Source organism: Acanthochromis polyacanthus, chromosome 5, assembly GCF_021347895.1.
Source record: "Acanthochromis polyacanthus isolate Apoly-LR-REF ecotype Palm Island chromosome 5, KAUST_Apoly_ChrSc, whole genome shotgun sequence".
Lineage (NCBI taxonomy): Eukaryota > Metazoa > Chordata > Actinopteri > Pomacentridae > Acanthochromis > Acanthochromis polyacanthus.
Window position 1 is genome coordinate 11,701,978 of NC_067117.1, and position 27,078 is coordinate 11,729,055.

Below are 27,078 nucleotides of genomic sequence, written 5' to 3' on the forward strand. Positions count from 1 at the left end.
AGAACACAATCTACAAGTACAAACAAATAAACTAATTACATAGAGAGCAGTATAGAAATAACCCTTGCTTTATAGTCTGGTGGCATTGATGTTCCTTGTCAGTAGCGAAGATACAAATATCTATGGGATAAATGACGTGTGTGTACTGACAGGCAATGGAAAAGACATCCAACACACTTACAGTAACTGAAATCCAATTTATAGACATCTGGATGTGTTAAAAGCAAGATAACACTGTGCCACTTTATGGTCTCTGGCTGTAAACGCATTCTCGAAAGTGCTGCGGAGGATCAGCACCACTCTGATAACAGTGCAGCCAAGTGTTGTTAGCAAAACCACCGTAATAAAAGAACAAGCAGTAATGCACATTACCAGTGAGCAGATATGACGTTATACTTGAATGGAGGTTTGTTGTGCACAGAAAGACGCTCTGCACGTACATTTACACACAGAGAAATCTCTTCCACGTCCAAAGAAACACGTAAAAAGTACTGGAAAGTTTTAGATATTGAAGGTAGGTTAAAGATGCTTTCAAAAAATATTGGCATCAACATTTTGTATTCCTCAAATTAAGTTAATTACAAAGTTGTGTAAGCATCAAACTCTTTAATGAGACTGAACCATCTGTTGCAGGAATCCTTCTTCTGACTAGAGGTTTTTCTTCATTACTCTGACTGGATGCTGGGGATCACTGACATGCTGTAGAATTTAAAAGTGATCAGATGCTTCCCTGATGCAATTGCTTATATATCTAGTCTGATGTTTTAGATGCTGTGATGTACAAGACGTCGGTGCATTTGAACTAAACAAACATAGCATCTGGTTTCAATCTGTCAATTAGTATGTCATCAAATAGCTTCAATGGGCAGTTAAAAAATACATCTTACTGTCATCTAACATGAAATTGAGTTACTTATCCACTAATAAACCCACTGGAAGAGGGTTTCAAGGGGAGTCTCATGAAAATACAGGAATATTTTTGCATTCTGAAACAAAATTTGTTTAATTTCAAGTCTATATTTACTCTGTGTGTGTGTGTGTGTGTGTGTGTGTGTGCGTGCGTGCGTGTGTGTGTGTGTGTGTGTGTGTGTGTTCTTGTACTTGCTACATGGTGAGTACCATTTTCTGCATTTAACTATCAAAGTGAGGACATTTTTACAAAGTGAGGACATTTTGGCCGGTCCTCACTTTGAAACAGCCATGTTTGAGGGTGAAGACTTGTTTTTAGAGAACAGGTATGAATTGAGGTTTGGTTAGGGTTAGGGTAAGGATTAAGTTTAGGCAATCAGTTGTGATGGTTAAGGTTAGGATAAGGCTCTAGGAAATGCATTACGCCTTTGGATGTCCTCACTAAGATAGTAGTACAAACATGTGTGTGTGTGTGTGTGTGTGTGTGTGTGTGTGTGTGTGTGTGTGTGTGTGTGTGTGTTTTTGCAGTAACATGTCATTTATGCAGCAAAATAATATTTTAAAGGGGCAATAATGCTGATGAAAACAAAGTTCAAAGATCTGACTGCCTGTTTCATCACCCCGCTTTGAGGATGCAGGACTTGGTTTAATGAATAATTGAGGCACAGGAGTCTTTATAAGTTGCTAATTAAGGTGAAGGACCTCCTGCTTCAGTGGCAGCTTTTATGAGACCGAGACAATCACATCAATTGTCCGTCTCCTTTGCTAAAGCATATTCACTGTAGATCAAACAGGATCAGACTCGGCTTGAGCTCATTTGAGTGCGGTTTATTATTTGGTTGTGCTTATTGGTAAATCTGCTGAAAGGACTTAATGTTCTTCTGGCTACTGCACCATGTGCTGTCAGTCTGCTTTAAAACTGATGACCTGGTGAACAGACTGATGAATGATGCACAGACGTAATAATGAGACAGTCGCTCCTGAAGAATCAAAGGCAGAAGGTTTGATTGATGGTGCTGTCAGAAGGAGTGATCCGTGTCATCAGACCTTCTGCTCAAACAGTAACAGCATGAGGACAGCATGTACACACAGAACACGGCAGACACTCAAACATTTTCACTGAGCTCAAGCAGTATAACCTTGTGTCCAGTGCACTAAGGTTCCACAAACTAATTACGGACCCAGAGCCAGGTTGAGAGACAAGTGTGGAAGATTATTCCCTTTCTTGCAGAGAGTTGCAGACTCTCATGTCTGTTTTGTAAATATATGGCAGTCAGCTGACTAGCAGAGTTCATTATGAAGACTGGGAAAGGAGAAACAGATAACTTGGCTCTATCTAAAGGTTTGCCTGCTGGCTCTGTTATTATGTATTATGATGATTATTTATTGTGTAATTTGTACAAAATTCACAGTGTAAAAATGTAAAAATGTGGTTTTATTAGTTATGCACCAGACTATTCGGAGACAGGTGACAAACTAAAAGAAAAAATAAACTCAAAGTGTCTGATTCTCCAAGTTTTTGCAACTCTGTTGGAAGAATGGAACATCATTCTTCCGACAGCCGTTCCCCCATTTGGTGTTTTGATGATGGCAATGGCAAAAACATAGTTGCAGTTCATTTGATTTCACATCATGTGACTGCAGAAGCCATAGCATATTTTTTATTATATTTTTAACCGACAGCACACAATTAGAAGTAATCGCACCAGTACCTAATTTGCCTCTGTTTTTCTTGGACACACAAAAAAACAACCACAGAACAAGAAGTACACCACCGAAAACAGCACAATATGTAAAAGTCAGTCAGTGTGTTTTAAGAAATAGGATTAGTAAATACAATAAATAAAAGGCAATAATTGGTGGTGACCGTTTTGTGCTAACTTCAGCCAAACCCTGCTGCAAAGCTTCCTGAAGCTCTTCCTCTTCCCCACAGCTTTGATGAAGAAAACAGATCAACCAAAAGCTGTCTTCTTAACTGTGTTGCCTGATTACCTCTCGTAGATGTTCTAGTCCCACTGTCTGGGTAGATTCATGTAATTTATAATACTGATTAAACCATTCAGCAACCCATGGTGCCCCACCGATAGAGACACTGTCATCTGGGAAAAGACCGCTAGCATCAGGACAGAAATATTTCATCAAAGCATAAAGGTGATCAACTTTTTTATGTGCAGTGATTATTCCCTTATAGTAGACAAATGGATGCAGCCTAGGCCAGCAAAAAGCATAGCATAGTCAAGAATTCAGGTTTCTCCTTTAATTTGTCACTTGTTTCTATGTGACATGTGCAGCAACGACCTTTGTTAGGAGACAATGATTGAGAAATTGTTGGGCACGTAAGCCTGCACACAGCCTTTGTATAAAATATTTTTTTAATGTAGTTTATTTAGTAGCACGTTTCTGTATTTTAATATTTTGGATTTGTAGCGACAGCATCTTTGTATGGAAAAAAAGGGCAAAGCTTCATCATAAACACAATCCTTGCAAACTGGCACATGTGGCCAAATTATATAAATTCTAATAATTTATTTAGATAATCCTGCTTAGGGAGCAGCAACTGCAGCAACATTGCTTTATAGACAGGAAGTCCTCAGTTTGCCAGGATACAAGGTTAGCAGCCACATACTAATTACTCATGGAGCAAATACTGTCTCAACCACTTGGCAAATAATTACAGCGGAATCAGTGCTGACTGTCAGACATTTAGCTGGTAAAGTTTTGCTAAGGTTCATTTTTTCTATCTTTTCTATGTTAGATTAAAACCAGAAATCACTTGTCCTCAGAGGAATTGCAATGTTGAATGTCCTACTGAACGGCTGGATGGGATACCTCATGCACATAAGAGTACTGATGTAGGGTTTTATGTTGAGGAAACATGGAACAGTCATGATGAGACATAAAACTGAACTTAAGCTGATTCATACTGCAGGAAGCACTGAAAGCGGTTAGTGCACCGTCATCTGTCGTGATGAATAGTCAGTCTGACCTATTGTACTGGAAACAGCTGGACTGGCAGGTGCCGAGCAGGAACACTGTCTGACATCCCTCATGCCCCACATAAGCAGCTGCCGTTGGTGACAGAAGGTCGGAGCCTCAGCTGGACTTAAATCATTTCTTCCGGTAAAAGAACGCAACACTTACATCAAGCAAAGCGCTTTCCTGCAGCAGCTTTGCACGTCATCACTACAGGTATATTTTCTCTCGAAGAATTAAGACACCATACCGATTTTATGCAGGATTATGTTTCTATTTTGAGATCATGAGGGGTCACAGTTCAAAAATGATTTGAGAAACCATGAGTTGGAGTGTGGGAAAACCCTGAAAACCCATTTTCTTCAACAGCCTCTCCTAGGCACATCATACTTGAACCCAAACTTGTGTCACAGAAAAACAGTGCTGCTTTGTCTGCGCTTTTCATGCTAGTTTGAAGTGGGCGGACATGAGATAGAAAAAGAGGATTTCACATAATTCCAATCCACCAACTAGGATTTAGCAATATTTGAATCAGAACATTGACAGTTGTCCTGCTGTTTGCTTACATTGCTCAGCTAGAGTCCAACAAATCTAATCAAACCACACAGTCCAAATGAAACAGATTATTCAAACTCTTAAAATGAGTTCTTGAAGATATGTTTTACTCTTGGAATGTGTGTCTATGAAAGAGAAATATATGTCTTACAAGTTTCAGCACACAAAATATATGTTTAATATGTTTGCTTGAATCTTATAAATTAAGATTTTCAAGTACATAAAACATTAATTGCAATAAATGTGGTCATGATTCTTGTTTGCCATTTCCATTCTCACATCCTCTTCCCTACATCTTCTTGCATCTTCTGTCCTGCAATCCTCTGAAATCCTGTTTTTGATTAAAAACCACACTGTTCAATAGCTGTGCCACATACTGTATCGTTCTTGTTCCTTTTCCCTCCTGCTTCCTTCTCTCTCTGTTATTCACACGTATACCCGCTGTCTGCTGACCTCACCTGTGCAGCCGGAAACAAATAAAGCCCATCTGGTGAGGTGTGCGGTCCATTAGCATGCCATCGTCTCCTGCGCCGACACAGGAAATTCGTTGTCATGAATACACCGTGTTCTCTCTCTATCTCCATCCAGAAGGCAGAAAGGATCATTACCATGGAGACTGGCCAGTGTTCATCACAGAGTCGAGCACTTATCTTCAAATCTGAGCAGATGCATGGTTTGTTACGCACTTGGTAGCAGGTTGTTGCATGGTATGTGCAGTATTTGTTCAGTCTTTTAGACCGGAAAACACTTCAGTTTTGTTTGCTCATTTTAACATAGTGCCAGTAGTGCAGAGACTACTGAATGCATAGCTCCTCAAATTAAAAAAATATTGGAATATACCATCATTTTTGCAGATGCGTACAATGAGCATTATGGAATTAAGACATTTCTGGACAATGCATTATGTTATTCTTATTTTCATCACTATCTTGTCTATTATATATGGTTTTGCTTAGTTTCAATAACGGATTACACAAGCTTTATATGGTCTTGATACAGGTCTCTGCTCAGCTCAGGTTATTTGTTAATGTGCTATATAAATAAACTTGATTCGATTTGATTTATCAGAGCATCACATTGCCAGCTGCTGTGCTGAAGAGAACGGTGAGAGAAGCGTGGCATTGGCCTTATGATAAAGGCCTGGTCTGATTTGGTCTAACCCAGTGGATTTGTAGTTGATCTATTAATAGCAGTGGATGGTCAGTGGGTACAAAGGTTGACAGAGGTGAAAGGGTTTTTTTAAAAGCATGCTGGAAAATGTGCCTTACACCAGAGAGAGTGACAAGAACTGAGGATGCTCACTATCTTGGTTCAGAGGCGATTATTCTGGTACTATATTCTATAGCAGCATAATCCAAAGTACTGGCAATAAAGGTATGTTTTGCAACATACACCAGGAGCTTATTTTACTATTAAAAGATAAAAGACATGCGTTAAGAAGCAGCTTAGATGTGGCTTTTTTCTCTTTTTTTAAAAAGAGGGAGACAGAGACAGCTCTCACTTCCAAAATAATGAAGTATTTTGGCTATTTTTTCCACCTTATTTTTTATTCATTAAAGTTACTAATTCTACTCTCATTGACCATTTTGAATGTAAATCCTTCTTGCACAGTGTGTAGGACAAGAATGAAGCACATTGGATTACACAGGCGAAAAGAAGTAGTCAATTTCCATAAGAGGCCAGAGAGGGGCAGTGTTGTCTTGCAAGCCCTTCTCTGGCATAAAGACACTTGGCTTCACTGCAGGGGATAGGAAATGAATGAAACCTTAGGATCAGCAAAACAAGAATAACACAGTCACTAAATATGTTTGGTTTAATTTTGTATTCCTGATTCCTTTATTGGCCTACGTAGTATTAACCTTTGAGTACAATGTGTCTGCCTGATTCCATTTTCACTAGTGTGTATCGGTGTACACAGAGCCGTCTCCATGCTCACAGTATTTATATCCTCCCTATCCTTCCTATCCTCCCACAGCACAGGCGCAGGAAAATGATCTTAACTTGAAAGACCATCTGCAAATACCATCCAGGGCACTGTAATGTTCCCAATATAACCTCACTACACAGTCAGCTGGGGGTGGGGGGGTCCAGACGGTGGCCTCGGTCTGAGCTACAAGCAAATCATCCACTTCGGTCTTTCTGGATTTTGTTTTCTTCACATGATTGAATGGACACCATGATGAAAGGGGAAGATTCAGAGGAAGTAGAGATTGACTTGGAGGACTCCAGTGACCCTGAAGAATTTGAAAATGGTGAGGAACCTCAGACGCTGTGGAGGGCCCCTCCTGCTCTGGAAGAGGAGGAAAACATTCATACGTCTACACTGGTGGAAATCAGTGATACCAAACCTCTGATTAATGCCAGAGACCCCCGAGGTATCAATGACTGTCTCAAGGTATTGCATTCTTATGCTGAAGTTCTATTAAACTTTGCTTTACAGACCATTTGTGAATCTGTCTTGCTGCGCATTAGCTGATAAAAAAAGTCTCTAAATCACTGGCATGCAGAACCAAGAAGAAGCTTTGCTGATTGCACTGCCCTCCAGTGGAAATCATATGTTTGTCAAAATGAATAAACAACTGCATTGGTAGCATTGCTATCACATTCTCTTTGTGTCTCTAGGTGACATTTGAGGATGTGATAGCCGAGCCAGTATCGGTGCGCAGCGGGGACAGAATCTGGATCTGGAGCAACGCCCTGTTTGAGGTGTCCAGGATTTGGATTTACAGGATAGTCACAGTACTTCTGGCCATTCCCATGTCAGTTATCTCTGGTCTCATCTTTGCCATCCTCAGCTGCTTCCACATCTGGTAGGTTTAGATTTGGCTGCCTTGCTTTACACACTGAGGGAATCATTTATTTTTCCTCCTTTCTTCTGTTAGTGTCCAAACACATGGATAAGTTTTGGCATAATCTTTATTTCATCGACGTCCAAGCCCAAAAACAAGTTTGCTTGTGGTGCTTGCATCCCTAAATAAGACACAAAACACTGTCAACAGTTTTCAAAGTCTGCCGGTCATTCAGAGTAACTGGAAACTGTTTCTGGAAAGACACTTCAGATCCTTTCAGTATTGTGAGCACCACAGTTATTATTCTGTCCCCTTTCACTGCGCTCTTGTGGCTGCAAACTTTGCAGCTAAAATGGAGCCATAAAGATGAAGTTTGATGCTGAAGATGAAACAATTATGAGCGAAACAACAAAGCTGGAATATTTTCTGCATTGCTATGAATGTGATGTCCTTTATCTGGCCCTGGAGAGATTCCCACAGAAATTCAGAGCGAAAAGCTTTAAGTGAAGTGAAGTTTGAAGGATGTGGGTGTTTAATAGGTAGAGGGGCTCTAATGAAAGGCTGTGTCCTGTTGCATTTTGGGAATTCAAGTGTTTATGAGGTCTACTGATGCTACTTACTAACTCTGAAGAGCTATGGTGACATAATAATCCCTGCAGTCAATATATACTCTGTATGTTTTGCACTTTTATTGTCAATACAAGGAATTTGCACCTTTATTGGTAGATACCAGCAATTTTGGAACTTTGTTTCTTTGACCAGCATGATTTTCACATTAATCTTTCTTGAATAAAACATCTGTGAGATCCTGCATACATTCCCCAGGGGAATCAATCTGTCTGTCTGTCTGTCTGTCTATCTATCTATCTATCTATCTATCTATCTATCTATCTATCTATCTAATGCTATGCTATGCTATGCTATGCTATGCTATGCTATGCTATGCTATGCTATGCTATGCTATTTAACTGTTAGAAATGGAATGAAACTGCAAGGTCAAGAACAGTGGTTCATATCCTTGGCCAATACAATGAATAGAGAAATGATGAATTAATGAATGTGTAAAATTCCTATAAAAGACATCCTTACTTGATCTTTGTTTACTTCTTTGCCAGGATGGTTGGTCCCTGTATCCACTGTGTCCATATTGGCACTCGCTGGCTGCAGAGCCTGTGGAGCATCGTGCTGGATGTCATTGTGAATCCGTTCCTCATAAGTGCTGGGAAATGTTGTGGAGGGTTCAGTATCCACCTCGCCAAAGAATGAGACTCACTCAGGAGAAGCACATCCAGAGTGGAATTGTGTTCATGTGGAACTGGCCCAAGCGGGCATGGCTTTTTCATTCATAAATTTTTGTTTAAAATTAAACATACAGCTTTTATCCAAGTTCTATAGCATATTCTGGCTCTACTTTATGATTTTGTCAGGTTTTTTAACAATTGGTGGATACATCTTGGACCTGGCACAGTAACAGAAGAGAGTAATCAACTTTCATTGTTTTTGCTCAGTGTGGAGTATTTTTTTCCACCTTGATGTCATAGTGGTGTTATGATTTAGATGATTTTAGCAGAATTTCTTCTACAAATTAATTTTGCATAATATGTCGCAATGCTTAGCTTTGGTTTTATATTTTCTTGTATTTTTAAACTGCAGTTTAGATCGTAAAGATACCCTCCGCCCCTGTTTGAAGATGTACAAAAAATACTCTAACATGCTTTGAATAATAATTTATGTCTGATAAAAAATTCAATTGCCTATTTGGAAATGCTTTAATGACACCTACGCCTCATCGGTCACTGAAAAATGTAGAATCTGTGAATGTGCAAAGAGTGTATCTTTCATTTCAGAATGTGTTTACTGGACACTAGATGCTCTGCATCACTGGAAGTCTCATCACGTGTGCAATGCAGGCTTCAAGTCTCCACATTATATTAGTGCTTTGGGAAGAACTTTCCACTTTTAGAAGATGGGTTTGAAAACAGTCTTCTAATGTCAAACTCTGAACATACTGTGTATGATTAAGTACAATAGCAGTCATCATATTTTTTGATAGAGACCATAAGAACAAAACTGTACTTCTAGATTAGTTTTAATGTTAGAAGATTGTAGCTGTAAGACGACCTGTGGACAAGAAAATTGGTTTTATTAGAAATATTTGATGTGTTAGAAGTGCTGCTGTGAGAGGAAGTAGAAGCAAAAGGACTGGTTAAAAGGTTTTTTTTTTTTTTTTTTTTTTTTTTTTAAGTTTTGCACTCGAGACTCATTCCTGGGATTGAAACAAATCATTGAAGCTGGAATGCAGGGTTTCCATTTAAATGAATGTCTGCTGTATTCAAGCCTTTGCCAAATGGGGTTGGCACAGTGATTAAGCACATCAGTGCCACGTAAACCTAACTGCATTATGCTGTATGCGGTATCTGCTGGCGCACCGATAGTGGTGCATTTTCCATCAACCAGCAGTGATTAATTTGCCACAGCCAAAGAATCAAAGCAGCAGAGACAACAAAGGCTTCCATGACTAGAAGTATAGCAGGAAAACCAAGGAAGCACCATTTCGAGGAGGGATAAAAAGAAGGTGATCAACAGTGTGGTCTAGACATGCATCAACAGTTTTTCTGTTGTTACCTTTATAGCTAGAAGGGGGAGACAAAAGTTCTACGCTGCAGGTTTACAATATCATTCATAACAATATATGTCATGATGCACTGCATGGTCAGTATGAAGTTTAGGATTTATGCTACTATGTATGTTTATTGAGCAGTTGTTTTTTAGACTTGACTTAATCACCTTTTGTGCACAATAACAGCACTCAGAGGAACATCTTACTACTTAAAGCTTGCTCAGGAAATAAAATTGTAAAACTCATTTCAGCCTCATTTTAAATTAAATTTTGTCTGATATGTTTCTCATAGCCCTGCGACAGACTGGCGACCTGTCCAGGGTGTCCCCTGCCTTCGCCCGAGTCAGCTGGGATAGGCTCCAGCACCCCCCGTGACCCTAGTGAGGATAAAGCGGTGTATAGAGAATTAATGGATGGATGGATGTTTCTCATATTTATCTCCTAAAATTCATTCACTTCAGACTCAAAGAAGATACCTTTCCAGTCTTAACTAATGACTCCATTTCCTCTCAATTGAGCTACACGTGAGCTATGTATCAGCTTCATGAGATATATTTGGATTAAGAAGGTATCTTTTTTAAGTCTCAAGTAAATCTCACCTATATCTTCTGGTGAATTTTAAAAGGGCAATATGAGAAACATATCAAACAAAGTTGAAACTAAAACAAGGCTGAAAAGAGAATCACAAATTTGTGAGTTATAGAACTCAAGCTTTAAGGGGTAAGGGTTCATCAATAAATTTTAGAGAGAAGTCTTGTGTATGGTTGAGTAGTGTTAGGTTTAGCGTAAGAGTTAGTATAGATTTGGGATAAGTCTGAATGAACGTCATCAATCTAAGGCCTTCTACAGTGATGACAACTGTGTATGTTCTTCCTGTTACTTGCCAGCGTTGCCCTCTCTGTTTTTGACAGTTTTGACAGTACTTATTACTGGCGGCTGCCTGTTGACATTCTGGGATTTTAATATGTTAGAACTGACAAACTGCCACTCACAGCTGACAGTTACCATCACAGGCAGGAGCAGAAGAAATGGAGAAGTATTAACATCCACACCAGGGTGATCGGCCTTATCAGCACTGACTTTATTATCACAGAAAAACATGACTGGACCCAAGGTAGACATTAGCATACATTTGTTATTTAAATTTTGAAGTTTATCAAGCCAGGACAATATGTTTGTGTTCCTATGAGAATGGTTTCTCAAGTATCTACTAACATGATGTGACTGTCAGAGATAGGGTGGGAAAAAATGACAGAGGAGGAATAAATCTGATCATTCTGATTTTACTGTGTGTGCTCTCATGCACAACAAACTGAAAATTCTTAATTCTTTGCTGGAAATTTGGGCAAAATGATAACATTTTTTTGCCCTATGAAAAGATACTGGTGTTTTATTACCTATGTCTAATTTTAAGTAAGCTTTAAGCTTTAAATAAGTCAATCCATGAATTCTTTTGTGTTCTGTTCCTTGCAGAAGGATGCTATACACTTACTCTGTGTTTTCTTTGACAACTTGCAAGGTTATATAATGCTAAAGAAATTTTAAAACACACCTAGCAATTCAAGAATGCACATTATTACATCCTGGCACTGAAGTTCTCGATATGCTAAGTATAAACAGGTGGCATATTGCCGTAAATCATACAGTTAAAGCAGTTAAAGCAACACAGCAGGAAACTAATCATAACAGTGATCAACATGGCCATGAGGTGAAAACATTGTTCTGGTTCAATTCCAACCACATTAAATGCACTTCATGTTCTCTGACCTGCATAGTAATGTTAAAAATCAACAACCTAGAAAAGTAAAGATTGAATAGATCGAAAATAATGGCGAAGAGACACGCACAAGGAGCAGTGGAAACTATTTACAAAGTGAATTTCATATTACTTCATGACAGACAAACATTATTTGATCTGTACAGCAAGATAGTCTTCTGAAATCTTCTGAAAATAAAAAGCATCTCTATGGAGTTTGCTTTGTTGATGAAATTTTGTTGTGTTATGACAGTGCAGCTCTGCATTGAGCCAAACGTCAGGAGTGGATATTATCACCCACGATAATGCAAGATGTTTGCACACAAAGCAAAGCTGGTTTAAAATGGGTAAACAATCATTATAGGAACTGAAATATTTGCACAGATCATAGTGTTTTCTGTCAAACTTTTACTTTGAATAATTTTGAATCTTTTTTTCTTAGAACGGATTTCCTTGTGTAATATTAATAGAGTTCTTGCTTCGTAAGATAACTTGGACCTACTTGTCTTTGAAGGTCATATCAGGATCACAACGATAAGAACATGACTTTAAGATACGGGACAGAAGTGCACACAGAAGTTGGAAAATGCTCATATGTGTTTCAACAAAAAGGTAGAGGATTAATCTTTAGATGCTTAAGTCTAGAATATAGATCAATTACATGATTTGTGGGTTTCTCATGCCAAGCGAGTCCAAAGGGGAGAGCAGTGTTTTGGGAAAGCCAAGAGAGCACACTTCCTCAGAGCTTCAAACAGATGCCAGCTGGAGCTGGTGGGTGTTGGAGCTTCACTTTACGTCACATTTTGTTCACATTTTGAACACAATGGCATTTCTGTTATCTTGGAGTGCAGGGCAATGTCTGGACAGGAAGTTTACTTTGTCCGTTTGGCTCAGTTTAAAATTTGAAACCCAACATATTGCAGTGGCCATTGCAGGACTGCTGTAATTAAATGCCTGAAATGCGGACTGGCAGGATAGCTGGATTACTCAACAACAGAGAGCTTGGACAGCTTTTCACTGCACCGGTCCTCCTGCACTGGATGTGTGTGTGAGGCTCCTGTGACTGCTGGCGTTCTTGATCACGTACGTGGACGAGCTGGTCTTGTGCCTGCACTGTTGGTCACAGCTGCAGGACGAGTCTGTCAGATACCGTCTACAGCAGCAGAGGAAGCACTGCGTCAGGTCATGGAAGAGGTGACCAGCGAAGAACATGTAAATCCAGGGGTTACAGCAGCTGTTGAGGCTGGCCAGCAATATGACGATGACGAAGGCCACATCTAGAGAAGAGAGAGGGAGATGACCAGGTTGATTTGCATCTTAAAGAACCAAGATTCCCATGAAAAGGCACAAGAAAAGTTACATCTGGGTAGCCAGACCTGGACATGTCTTTAACCACAGACTTTTACTGTTGTCTAAACTACATTAAGAACACATGAAAGATCCTCACTGTTGAATCGGATGACATGTAAGTTTACTGCATGCTTCTGTTCAGTCCTAAAGACACCATATTTATTTGATGAAAACTATCCAGTACAAGTTCCTCCTGTTTCAGCAATTGTAGCACTCACTCTGCAATAGTCACTTTGTAACAGTTCATTGTTGGCCATCAAGATTCCCAACATGAACAAGACACCTGCCAGTCACAGTCAGTCACTTCCATATTACTGGACCTCCTCACTGTCAGCTGAACACCTGCACCAAGCACCAGCAGTCTCTCTCCCACCTGGAATCCACCCCATTCCTTTGTTTGAAGCACATCAGCTTCATTCAGTCACACACAGCAGTAACTTGAACAACAGGATCACCCCACACCACTCATCTCTGGAAACCATTCACTTTTCACAAGCCTGGAAATCTGGAAATTACACCATCAGGGAGGAAGTGAGTTAAAACTCTTGCTAAGCCTGTTAAAAGCTGTTTAGTATCATGCTAATGTGCTTTACATGATACGTCACATTCACCCATTCACACACTGATGGGGGAAGCTGCCATGCAACCACAACCCACCAGGAGCAGTTAGCGGTTTGGCGTCTTGCTCAGGGACACCTCGACATGAGCTCTCCGGGCCAAGGATTGAACCGGAGACCCTGCGGTTGCAAGATGGCCACTCTACATTGAGCCATGCTGTCCACCCACCTCCTCCTCTAGATGCCACCCACCTGAACCTATACTGTGCTGAACATTGGTGAGCAACTAATGGAAAATGTGATGAGCTCGCCATCAATTCAAATCCTCCATAGAACCCTAACCTGTTCAGCAGACAGGCTTCATTATTATCATCATCATAATTATCATCCATTGTTCATCACATTTTCCATTAGTTGCTCACCAATGTTCAGCACAGTATGAGTTCAGGCGGGTGGGCAGCATGGCTCAACGGGTAGAGTGGCCGTCTTGCAACCGCAGGATCGCCACTTCGATCCTTGGCCTAGAGAGCACATGTTGAGGTGTCACTGAGCAAGACATGCTAATGCACTTTATTATTATGAGTTTATTTAAGAAGGGACCATGTACAATATTAAACATAAATGTTTCCATTTGATGCATTGTACCAGAGATAGCTTTAAGCTAATTTTCATCTGCAGTCCCCATTTTACATGATATGTTCATTATTCTCACTCCGATTTTCTGTTATTGTTTAGTTCTATTATTTTGGTCATTGTTTTGACTTGATGTATTCAAGTATTTTTTGTTGATTATTTTTAAAGTACATTACCGGTAACAAATTTCTGCGTGCCTCATGTTCATTAATCTCACACAGCTCCCAGAGCCGAACCTTTACATTGCCTAGCTAGCCCTTAGCCCACCTAAAAGTAACACAATTCCATTACAAGTGCGACACAATGTTTGCTCAAAAACCTTTTAAAAGAATGAAACTACAACATCTGACTTGTTTCAAAGATTTTTATATTCAGTAATAACAATTGGGTTTGGGAATTAGAAGCACAGACGAGGTATAGAAATACTGTTGTTTTTCAATTTTGGGGGGGATTTGGAGATAATGATAAAAATATAGATGGGATACACTCCAGCCTAATGCAGCCATGAATAGAATAAGCAGTACGGAGGAGAAACAGATGGGTGGATCTTCAAAAGGTCCCAAAAATAGAAAGTTTTTCTTTATCCCCCTTAAGATGTAATCATGTGAGGTTCAAGTCTTTCAAGCTGCACATGGCTCTAAGAATGGTGATGTCAGTCTATTGGCTGCTTCAACATTTTTGGCTTTTATTGAAAAATCTCTGATTATTACATGGATTACCATGAAATTTGGCAAAGCCATCATGGTCCCCAGATGCTAAATCTGAAATAACTTCATCTATTAGCATCATCAGGCTAAAATTTCAGTTGTCCACACTTTTGGTTTATGGTCAAATACCTACAAAACATTGTCCATCAGCATTAGCTGCATTTTGTGTCATTTGCACATTTTAATCTGCCAGCTGGTGTTCATGAAGCTACACTTCCATGAAATTCAAGGTAAAATGTCATAAGCCAGACACATGTGCAGTCAGGTGGAAGGCTGTTATACTTTAAAACCAATCTGGACACGTATAAAGCTCTCCTTGCCATTTATACAAGTGCCTCCCTGTTCTGTACTTATGTTTCCCATGATTTATAGAGAGAAATATGAGCTGACATGCCGCAGCACCCCAAAGCTTTTGGAATTATGAAAACAAAATACGAAAGGCTGATGGATGCCACACAAATTAGTCACAAACATGACAAATGGCCTCAATTATGTGAGAGGCTGTCCTGTTTTTTTTCTTCCAAGTTTTTTTTTTCTATTCCTTAATGGGGTGAGAGAGATTTAGTGCCAGTTGTCTTCTTCTCTCCTCCAGTCTTGACCTGTTCTCTTGCTGCTGCTCTGACTCCTACAGTACTTGCTTTACTGTGAAATTTTACTGTGAGAGGTGTCCTTCATGCAGTGTCAACCCAATGTACGCTCTACATTATGAGGCGTGTTGAACAGATAAGTCAGACAGCCTGCCTTGAGCTGTGATATTGCTTAGTGCAGGAAGCCTTGGTCATTGGGATCATAGCTCTCCTGAATCCAAATACTTCAAAATGACAGCATTCAAACTTTTTCCTTTTAACTCTGGTGCAGCTCACTCTGACTTACAGTGCATTCACTAATGTCTTGTGCTGCCAGAAATGAATGAAAAACATTAACCTTGGCTCCCTCTCTGTAATAGCATGATGTACTGCTCTTTTGAGCACGTAGTTGGAAAAATGGAAAGGAGGCGATGTTGACATCAAAAGGGAAAGCCGTGATGAAGCTACTGTCAGTTACTTGAAGAACACACACTACATCAAAGATAATTTCGAGGATAAAAAGTTAAACAAACACTGCAACAGAGCAGAAATTCAGATTTCCATTCATTATCAGTGAATTCTCTGCAGGCTGCACAATGCGACCATATGATACTTAAAGTTCAAGCAAAAGCCATGAGCAACAGGAAACTCACCAACATCTTAACCTAAGTAATAATACTCCATCTTTATTCTTTATTTTTACACCTAGATTTGGACAGACGATTGCCTCCTTGAAATCTGCGGGAAGTTAATATGAATTATATCCACAATGGTGGATTTATACTGAGTCTTCCTTTCATGAAACTGCCCCAAATCCAGAAAATATTAAGTATTTCAACCTGGTTGCATCTAACAGGACTGTGCTTTTGGCTGTGCTCTGTAAAAATTCTAATTAAAAGGTATGGACTGTAAGAAAAGCTGCATCTGCTGTTCTCCCCACTCTTCTACATTGTTTGTTATTATAAGTAACTTAATTTATGCTTAATGTGGAATTTTCTTTAGTGTGAAATTCAGTAACACCAAAATGGATGTAATTCATACAGAGTATACATAGTGTTGCTTACCAATGAAAACTATGTATCTGAAATTTGGTGATATTTATTTTTTTCAGATACTTTGAAAGTTAATTCTTGCTTGAGAAGATTCTCCTTCTAAATATTTTTTTTAAAAATTGCCAAAAAGATGCAACCGGGCTGTTTTTCTTGGCTTGTAATATGTTTACATTTTGGAGACATTTTGTTTTTATAGGACAGCTAAGTATATTGTAGTTTACTGTTGTGAATGTGAGACAAATATATATTTCCCCTATTAATAAAGACATGCTAAAAGTGGCTTTTTAGTCACAGATGATGTTCATATTGCCAAAAAGTAATAGGAGATAGTTCAGTGGTAGAGTTCACTGAGTAATTCAAACAATCCCTATTACAACAGAGACCTTAACACTTACAGCAACAGTGCATGCACTCTGTTTAATTGTGTCCCCCCCACCCCCCACCCACCCACCCCAATTTGTGAGAAACTGTTTAGAAGAGGACAAAAACAGGAAGACGATTAACTTGGGCAAGTCTGCCATACGTGATCTAAATCTCTCTGCAGCCTGAATTAGAACTCGTGCAAGTTTTTCAAGATAACACAACTTAAAGGGTTATTCAGCATATCTGCCCTGCTGCTCCTGTTCCCTTTAATGGTGAACTAACAAGCTATAAGGGGCAAGTCTGAGCAAACTCTCCAGTTAAATGGACATTATACAAACTATCACCGGGAATCAAGATAACAATTCTTTGATGTCTGGGCGCATTTACTGTCCCAGTGGCTCTGAGGGATTCTGAACTGATAGCCACTGTAAATGACACTCCCATTCATCTGTGTTCACTCTGCGGAAGTCTGAATTTAGACACTATTGTCTTGCCATGAAAGAAGAATGATTGCTTTACCATTCTAACGGATGTTTTGTGAGGTGGAAGAATGACCTTTGAATTTATGAAACACTTTGTGCTGAAATATTGTTGTAGAATAACAGGGTTTTTTCCCATTAAAGGTTTATGGGCAATAAATTCTCCACAGTAAATTTAGGACAAAGCTGACCCTCTGCCTCTTGTGTCACTAAGCACTTTGCACATAATAGCAGGTGGATAATATCTTCACAGACCAATAAGTATTGTCATCAATCATAAAAACGTGTTAACATGATGCATTTATATTAAGACTGTAATGCAAACTGCATCACTGGTAACAAGAAAAGATGACCACTGGGTGAGACATTACCTTCTCTTGGTGCAGCAGGATCCCATGCAGACCACATCTGGACAAAGAAAAAGGGAGTCCAGCACACAATGTAGGCAAGGACCACCACAAATGTCATTTTCACTGTGCGGATCTTGGCTTTTGAAATGAGCCTCACGCTGCTCACGCGACAGAGTGGATGTGCGCCTTTGGAGGGCCTTGGAGTGAGAGCCAGGAAGTGTTCCCTTCTGGTTTTTAAATTGAAATTCTGCCATATTTTGAAACATATCAAGCCATAGCAGATGCACAAAATTGCAACTGGAAAAATATAAATGCTGAGACTCATCCAAGTGATGTATGCTTTGGCACCCCACGGGTGCACGAAGTCCCCCCAGCAGTCATAAACACCGTTCCCGACGTCCCTCAGAGAAAATATGTAAATTTGAGGAGTGCTGAATATCAGGCTGAGCGTCCAAGAGGCGATCACACAGAAACGGTCTTTTCTCTTGTGCACGGAGCGGAGTGGCTGACAGATTGCTAAGCACCTGTCAATTGTCATGAGGACGAGCATGTAGGTGGACGCAAACATGCCCACGACCTGGAGGTATTTCACCAGCCTGCAAAGCAAATCGGGACCATAGAAGCGAAAGGTGATATCCCAAAGGAGCTGTGGTAAAACCTGAAAGATTGCAACGACGAGGTCGGCGATGCTCAAGTGCTTCATGAAGTAATACATTCGAGACTGGCTGTGCTTGGTGGTGTGGATAGCCCACAGGACGCACAGGTTGCCGATCAGAGCAAGCAGCAGTACCAGGACCAGGACGGTAACTTCTACTTTGGCCACGTTTTCATTTCGCTTTAAAGGGTTCACTGTGGTGTTTCCTAAATGACTTTCGTTTCCTCGGCTTGAGTTGGTCCATGAAACATTCTGAGACCAGCTGTCCTGCTCGCGTAAAAGGTCCTCCATCGTGCGTAAAAGCGCCACTTTGGCGCAGCCAGCAGTCACATCACAAACCTGGATTAGGACCAGCTCTCAATTTATGTAGTGTAGATGTCCTGCACAATTTACTTCCAGTTCCTTTCGGTAAAGTATGTTTTTTTACTTGCTTGGTTAAATTGGTCGATAATTCAGTTAGGTGCTCTGCAGAGAAACAAAAGATAACGCTTTAATTTAAGACTGTGCTTCACTGCAAGCTCATCTTTGAAAAGCAAAAAAAGAGAGAAAAAAATCAGTGAACACAAAACCACATTAAGTGATTTTGTTTGGAAAAAAACAACAACCCAACAACACACATACACAAAAACTTACCTTTTCGAAGCTGTTGTTTTATAGATCTCGGAGCACTGCAGTCCTCATCACCGGCTGCGTCCAGTTTAATGTCTGGTCTGCTGAGGCTCTGTAGCCTATCCTGCCAGTGTCACTAACCCCCTCCCCTTATTTTCTTCTGAAGGAAGCTGACTGTGTTGATTATGAGCAGGCTGGACAATATAACCCCTCCTACCCCAATGGTAAATCAAATGTCTTTTAACAGTATTTTATCTGTTATCTTGGATTTTGAGGTTGTGAGTCAACACTTTTAGCATCTACATTATCTGAGGTGATCCCGTTTCTGTTTGAAAAGGAGGAAAATTCCACTGATCAATAGGGGCCACATGTTTTCCAAAGGCCGCCATATGGAAAAGATGCTATCTGGAAAGGAAACAGTAAATGCTTTAGTCAAATGTGATTAAATTTGGGACTGTGAGGATGTGCTGTATACTTCATGTCAAGGCTCGGCCGGGGATGATTGAAGGGGAAGTCAAAAAACATATTGTAAGTGAGCTAGGGCAGTCAGTGAACAAGTCAAATTGAACATTAAACCTGCACAAAGCAGGCTGATGTGAGTGATTGCCAGCAGACCCAAACCAAACATCTGTCAGAAATAACTAACTGTCTTGAGCCATGTTAAATATCCACAACTGCTCCCTGAAAGAATGAAGAATCAGAGCTAGAATCAAGGTGGTCCATACAATACACTGAATAAAGCCATCATAAAAATATGAAAACAAACAACTTTCAAAATGACATTCATACAGCAATCTAAATGGAAGTTGTTTAGCTTAAATGTCAGCTATCTTGTTTTTCAATCAAACTCTTCATGTATTCACTCAAATCCAATTTAAACTAATAACTCTTTCATTCTGCATAATATCCCTGCAGTGATTGCTTTCTGTGCAGACAAACAAAGTGGTGAGATATGTCATCATTGAAGTGAACCTGAATATTTCTTATTTTGTTCAGCCACAAACAGGTCACTGCTGCTTTTCTTGGGAAGAATTATTTATTGTTCTCAGCCCCACGTGAACGTCATGTACAGTGTGAAAACGTTAGTTCCTCTCTGTTTATTTGACATGCTCTGCTGAGTACTTGCAGGTGTGCTATTGTCAGTCCCCAGTTCAGCTGAAAAGCCTTTAAATCTTCTTGAATGAGTGCTAGATATAATCTGACTTTACTGGCAAGTAAATGGCCTTTTTCCTTTATCTGGAGTGTTGGCACATGTCAGTCAATACACGTTACTGATCAATCAACAGTTGACCTACAACAGTAATTTGCTGGGGAACAAAATGCTGCAAAGAGACAGTTCGATGTAATGCAATGCAATTGTGCATTTTGTATCTGTAAACAATGTTCTTGAATAATCTGTATTTTTTTTTTCGTCATGAATCTACTGAAAGCCAGGTGAAAGAATGTGAACACCCCCACTAAATCAGTTTGTCTGCACTAAAGAGATCACTGAAAAATGTTTGCATGCAAATCTAAGAAATAACTGCCTTTGTGGAACACAGTGACTAAATGTTAAGAGTGAGAAAAAACTGTCTTTAACTGATTAAAAGATCTCTCTGAAAGGAATATCGCCAGTAAATATACCAGGAGCAGAATGAAGGATATGCCAAAGCTTCATGGCATCTTGTGATTCGCTCCCTAAGCAGCCACATACACATCATTTTCAGCCAGACAAGTAGAATTTCTGACATTTCCAGGTAGATTTCATGACATAGTACTGACACCTATGACAGCTTTTGGTTGATCTGAAGAACGTGAATTGTTCGACCTGTCACATGATTTGAGAAGATTGCATGTCAGCGTGACAACCAAGATGTTATTTTGGACGTATATGTGCCAAAAAGGTCCCTCCGTCATGTCATGTTCAATAAAAATATCTTCCTTAAAATAACTTGGACGCAATTCTACACCATCACCTCTTCTACAATGTGCACATCTGTCAATTATCTGCCACCAGCTCCACCCACATGTTGCATCTCAAGCACAGCAGCTCACCTTAGACTCTGCTCAAACGCTGTGAAGCTACTCAACAAAGATAAACCATGATACTGGAGTAGTTTGGCAATGCTTGTTTAAACCAGAAATCATGATATGAAGCCTCCCACTCTACAAGTTGAGAGATTTGTTGCATTTGAAACCCCAAAAATCTGCATTTTTGTCATTGGTACACTACAGTTTTACGGTGGAAATGCTCAGCCATGGTATTGACTGCCTTTTTCACTCATGATGTGTCTTTCAGCACATACAAATACCATACAGACATGTCAACAAGGTAACAAATAGGTTTTCAGTACAGGAGGTCTTTAAAACCTCTTAAACATTTTATTAAATAGTCATATCAAAAAGTTTGTTTTAAAAACATCCTCTAAAGCGTACAGTTCTAGACTTATACTAAATTTTTTTTTCTCCAGATGTGCTTTGATTGACGGGTCTGCTTTTATGAATAAACAACTCCACTAACTAGCCATCATCACATCTTGATTGAAGTGATGTCACCTCTTGACTGATGCCTTAACTTATTCCCAAGGTCAGATAAAGCACACAAAACAATGACTTATCTCTCCTGCAAAGAAAACCCAAACTTTGGCAGAAAGTCATGCATTCATTAAGGTCCCTGCCACTGAGAAGCCGTGCAAGAAAACAGGGTCTATAAATTGTTGATAGCGCAAGTCTTCACCTGATGTATGAAGCACAAAAAAAGTTTTCATATCCTCTAAGAAATTTATGTGTCTGCTTATTGTTGTAGTAAAAGTTATCATCACCTTGGTCTCACATTATCTACATTCCTTGGCTGAGGAGTGCTTGGTATCTTCACGAGAAAGCTGAGACTGGAATGTTTTAAGGACAATCGCTACAATAACCTGAATTCTATCATCATGTCTTATGAGTTCTGCCCTCTCAGTTGAAATATTCACTCTGCATTTCTCTTCTTTATTTTTCATTATTATTTGTCATTATGCTTTAATAACATATGAAAAACAAATACTGCTGCACCTTGATTGCTTTTTTTTTACGTCTCGCTCAGATTTCCACAACAAAATAACATCCCAGATGGGACACAAACCCACAATAGGAAGCCAGTGCCTTATCCATTAACTCACTATTATGCACCATATAAAGTCAAATGCTCCACTGTGAGAGTATCACTGGCTGAGAAAAGCGTTGGTGGTATTTTTCCCTGGTGAACAGTTAATAATGCTCGTGAAATTGGTGAGATCGCTTTGGAACTGGAAAACTTGGCATCGTTAGTATCAACTGGATCCAGAGCCTCAGAAGTGATGAACATGACGGTCGCCATTCAAGAGGGGATTTGTCATATTATTGGGACTGACGGTTGTACATACTCCCGATATTTCAGATAGCATGACTCATGTTGTTCCCCATCTTCATGATCCAATGCAGCAGCATGAAGAGAAGAGCAGACACTTGAAGATTCCTGACTGATGGAGCTGGAGGTCTCTGCTGACCACCGAATGTTTGAAATATTTTATGATAAAGTCTTGGTTAACGATAGTCATTATTTGTTTTGCTAACGTGCTGTTTGTCCCTTGTGCTTAACTTTGATTAACTGTACTTTTGGACAATATGCAAAATACCACATCAGGAAAATTTAGTCTCAGATTCCTCAGACTGGATCCTGTCTTATCATGGTTATTACTCAGAAATGTATTGATTTCATATCCAACATTCCATAAATTCTTCTTATTTCTTCTTTTTCCATCATACACTTTGTGGTAAATGTGACTAAAAGCACTGCAAGTTGCATATTAATGTACATGTTTGATGTGTATTCACTGTCACGTGTTTAATAAAGTGATGTGATTATTTCTTCTGAAAAGATACTGACTGGATCTGTGTGTTTGGTTCCATACAAACCATTTTCCCCTGAGATCACGTTGTCAGTGATCCCGTTGAGATCAGGTCGTGGCATCGGTGGCATCCAGACTCCTCTCACGTATGCATGCAGGTGTCTCCGCCTCCACATCAGAGATCCCCTTGCTTAGCTTGTTTTGACCCACAAGACATTTCAGGGCAGCCTGATGTGGTGGTGATAAAACATATGCACAATGAATGCTACATTAACTGCATCGTGCTTGATTCTTGATCAGACCTCTGAACACGATCCTGATGTATGAGCTCTGCCCTCTTAGCTAAAATATTCACCCCACAGTTCTCTTCTTTATTTTCCTTTATTATACTTTAATAAAAGACAAATGCTTCTGCACCTTGATTGCTCTTATTAGGGCTCATTCAGATTTCCACAACACTTATGTTAAGCTGTAATGACTTCATGGCCCCAAGCAGCCACTTAGTTTGTTTATGCCTCCGGCCGACTCCGAATGTATTGACCAGAACACTGTACAAAGTTTTATTAGCCATCCAAAGGCATCTGAAGACATCACTTTGGCAAAATACATGATGCAATGTTAGGTTTCAGACATTATGCGATGCATTCTAGTTAGTACTACCTTGCACTATACAGTATTGTACACAACCTCTCCTTTGTGGTGTTGTTCTCAGTCTACTAAACACTAGCAGCTGGTCAAAGCCCTAACCACTGCCAATCTGTGCTGTTGCGTACACCTTTAAAAGCAACAGCTAATTTGTAAGCTATTTTAACAATAACGTACAGTCCTAAGCATGTTTGACATCTTATGTAAACTCCTTACTAAGAAGGTTTATGACACAACAACTACAAATAATGAAAGCTCTCATAGCACGAAATTCAGTTGGACATTTTATTAAAAGAAAGGGAACACTTGGGAATACATGGAAAATAATACTTTCTCTCCTGTGGCTCCTGGCTCCTCTCGTAGGGTTTAGCATTCATCAGGAGCATCATCTGGCCAGTAATGATTAGGCCACGAGAATCACCAGTTTTCACATGGGACATAATACAGCTTAAATACTGGCAGAGACAGGAGAATAACAATAATCAGAGATAATGGATATTGGCCACTCAATCTGTTATTCTGCCTCCGATGTATTCCTCAGTATTTTCCTGTAAAATTGCACAGCTCTGAATTTCGACTAGACTAAAAATAATATTTTTTTAAACCGATTTTTGCTGTAAATTGTATTTTTAAATGCTGTCACACTTATCTGGGAATTAGACTGCAGGCAAATGTATAATGCATAACAATGAAATGGTCTTAAAATTTTAATCAGTGAGAAAAAAGCTGTAAATTACAAGTCAAAGTCATCCTAATGAACACTGCAGCAATTAAAGAGCCTAATTATTTAGTCATTTTTTTCTGTTATAAAAGTATGATAACGCAGACATCTAAAACCTAACATTACCAAAATCCACATGTACTTCAGACAGGCTAAAATACTAAGTTGCTTTAGATTTTAAATGATTTGCAATCAGCTTGACAAGTTCCTCCTTGACCAAGACAAGCTCCCTGTCCATTTCAACGTTTTGCTGTAGAATGTGAATTTTAATCATAACAGTAATAAAATTTTACAATGGAGATGTGAATTAGTAATGCAAATTTTCCAGCTAATAACTTTTAAAACTGTCCATGGTGGGATTTAATACTTCAACTAGAATGTGATGCTACAGACTGGGTGAGACTGTTGGAGGGTTCTCATGGTTTTTCAGTAAAACATCTTGCTGTCAGGTTAAAAACAAGTGAGAGAAGACAAATAGCAGATCAGACTTATTCGTCAACAGTGTGGCTGCAACAACAGGAACTGAAATGCACATCCAATCAAGAAAGAAAGAAGAAAAAATATGTTTATGTGATTGCCTGTATCTCTCAGATGGAACGGAGCAGAATCAAAGTCTCCATCATGTGGTGGAAACTGAGACCCAAATCCAAACCATACCTCTGTGGAGTGTGACGGATGTTGGTTTGTAGTGACAAAGAGCCATAAATAAGAATTTACCTGGGAACAATTACAATAAAGTATACAAGGAATACAGAGAAGTAGATGACCAGCACAAACAGTAAGTGACCTTTTGTACATTCAGAGGAGATGACACTTTTTTCCTTTTTTAAAAAAAACATAATTAAAAATGCCTGTGACTTAGCCAATGCCAAGTCAACTTTGACATTTTCCAAAATATTGGCAGGAGGAATGATGCGTTTAAACTCAGCAACACGGAACTTCCTTCCCATCATTTTAAACTATTATGAATGAGAACAGAAGTACAATCACAGGTCAGACAAGGCCGTAGTGTTCCCATGATGAAGTAGTCTACTGCCAAATCACTGGGGTTTTGAGGAGATTCCCTGATGCCAATTTTTATTTTATTTTATCCTTTACAGATTGTTAGCGTGCTAAGATAACACCGCGCATTCATGTATTTGCAGCAAATGATAAAAATGCCACCAATCCGATCTGGAACCCAATGCTTTGTCAGGATCCTGATCAGAAAGCACAACTCCACAGAAACTGATTGATTTAGAAATACAGTGAAATATTACCTCAAGAAATCCTTGCATGACACCACAGCAGCGGTGGATGTTACTGGTCACAAAACAAAATATCCAAAGCACATACTTTCCCTATGTTGTGTATAAAGAAAAAAATGCCAGCATTCAAAAATTGTGTAACTCTCACTGTAACCTACAGTCCAAACCATAAGTATTTGGACAGTGAGACAATTTTGGTTTTCCAGACTTTGTGCTTTATGCCAGATCTGAGCTTTGACTTAAGTTTGTTTACATCCGTACTGAAAGAACGGTGGAAATACAGCCCTTTTACTGGTAAGTTTAAGTTTACTGGTTTATGTCTATTTGTAGAGAGGTACACAAAGTCAAACACAATCATTGTATTCAATATTCTATGGAAAAAATTCTTGGCAATCGCTGACTGCCTGAAACCCACAGACATCAGCAAACACTTGTTATCTTCCCTCTTAATGGTATTGAAGGCCTTCACCAAAGCCACTTTTAGCTGTTTTTTGTTGTTGTTGTTCTGTGTCTGCAGTGCCTATAAAAAGCATTCATCTCTCTTGGTTGCTTTCCTTTATTATTACTTTTCAGCAATGAATAATGCTCAATTTCATTTTGGCTTTTTTGACAAGAATTTGCAAAAAAATGACTCTTCCATGTCAAAATGTCAATTAATAAAAATATAAAATGTAAAATAAAGGATTTCATAAGTATTCACTTCCCTCAAGTCAATGTTCAGTTGATGCACCTTTATATTCAATTACAGCACTGACACTGTGTGGACAGATTTCCATCTGCCTTGCACATCTTGACACTGAAATTTAACTTCACATCTCTTTGCAAATCTGCACAAGCTCTGTCAGGTTATTCAGGGATTATCTGTTTACCTTTCATATTGAGCCACAAATTTTCATTCTGACTGAGGTCTGGGCTTTGACTTTGTCAGAAAAGAACATTCACCTTGTCTTTAAATCATTTCTGTGTAGCTTTGGCTGGTTGCTGCAGGTCATTGTCTTACCAGAAAGCAAATCTTGTCCCAACTCATTGGTTTATTGTGGACTGCATGCAGTCAGCCTCCATTATTTCCCAATACTGTTCTGTATTCATTTAGTCTCTGCCTTTCCAGCCCTCCAGGGCCTGCTGCTGAGAAGCATTCATACATTATGATGCTGCCACCATCATGCTTCACAGTGGGAGTACTGTGTTTGTGATGAAGTGCAGTGCTTGGTTTCCATCAGACATGGCATCTCATGGCCAAAAAATTCGATTTTGGTCTCATCCGTCCAACAAATCTTCTTCCACTTGATTTTAGAGGCTCTCGTATGCCATCTAGGGAACTGTAGTCCATATTCAAGGTGAGTTTTCGTTCCAGAAAGGGCTCTCTCTTTGCCACTTTAATGTTTGACTGGGAAAGAACCCTGGCAACAGTTGCTGTATGCAGAGTCTCTCCCATCTCAGCTGCTGAAGTTCGAAGCTTCAGCAGAGTCATAGGTGTCTTGGTGGCCTGCCTTACTAGTCTCTTTCTAGCACAGTGACTGAGTATTTGAGAACAGCTGCTCTCGGGAAATTTGTGTATGCACCATATCCCTTACATTTCTTAATGATGGATTCACCTGCTCTCCATTAAGTATTCATTCATTCATTAATTCTCATTAGGGTCACGGTGGAATATTCCAGCTGACTTAGGGCAAAAACAGGGGACACCCTGGAAA

General features: G+C 39.5%; 2 protein-coding genes across 2 annotated transcripts; one reads left to right on the forward strand and one right to left on the reverse strand.

Moving 5' to 3' along the window:
* The first annotated feature begins 1,413 nt into the window (after positions 1-1,413).
* cav4a (caveolin 4a) lies at positions 1,414-10,793 on the forward strand. The gene is made up of 3 exons (XM_022189224.2): positions 1,414-6,832; positions 7,060-7,247; positions 8,342-10,793. Exons 1-3 carry the CDS (start codon positions 6,605-6,607, stop codon positions 8,490-8,492), a joined length of 567 nt encoding a protein of 188 aa, XP_022044916.1. The 5' UTR covers positions 1,414-6,604; the 3' UTR covers positions 8,493-10,793.
* Positions 10,794-10,903: 110 nt separating this feature from the next.
* On the reverse strand, positions 10,904-21,011 carry oxtrb (oxytocin receptor b). Its single transcript, XM_022189290.2, has 3 exons — positions 18,948-21,011; positions 17,681-18,779; positions 10,904-12,879 (listed from the first exon to the last, which is right to left on the reverse strand). Exons 2-3 carry the CDS (start codon positions 18,603-18,605, stop codon positions 12,617-12,619), a joined length of 1,188 nt encoding a protein of 395 aa, XP_022044982.2. The 5' UTR covers positions 18,606-18,779; positions 18,948-21,011; the 3' UTR covers positions 10,904-12,616.
* Between the last annotated feature and the right edge of the window lie 6,067 nt (positions 21,012-27,078).

Coding starts and splice junctions, on each gene's coding strand:
- cav4a (XM_022189224.2), top strand. CDS start 6,605: ATGGACACCATGATGAAAGGGGAAGATTCAGAGGAAGTAGAGATTGAC. Junction 6,833..7,059: donor GTATCAATGACTGTCTCAAG/GTATTGCATTCT, acceptor TTGTGTCTCTAG/GTGACATTTGAGGATGTGAT. Junction 7,248..8,341: donor CTCAGCTGCTTCCACATCTG/GTAGGTTTAGAT, acceptor CTTCTTTGCCAG/GATGGTTGGTCCCTGTATCC.
- oxtrb (XM_022189290.2), bottom strand. CDS start 18,605: ATGGAGGACCTTTTACGCGAGCAGGACAGCTGGTCTCAGAATGTTTCA. Junction 12,880..17,680: donor TCCTGCTGCACCAAGAGAAG/GTAATGTCTCAC, acceptor TCTCTTCTCTAG/ATGTGGCCTTCGTCATCGTC.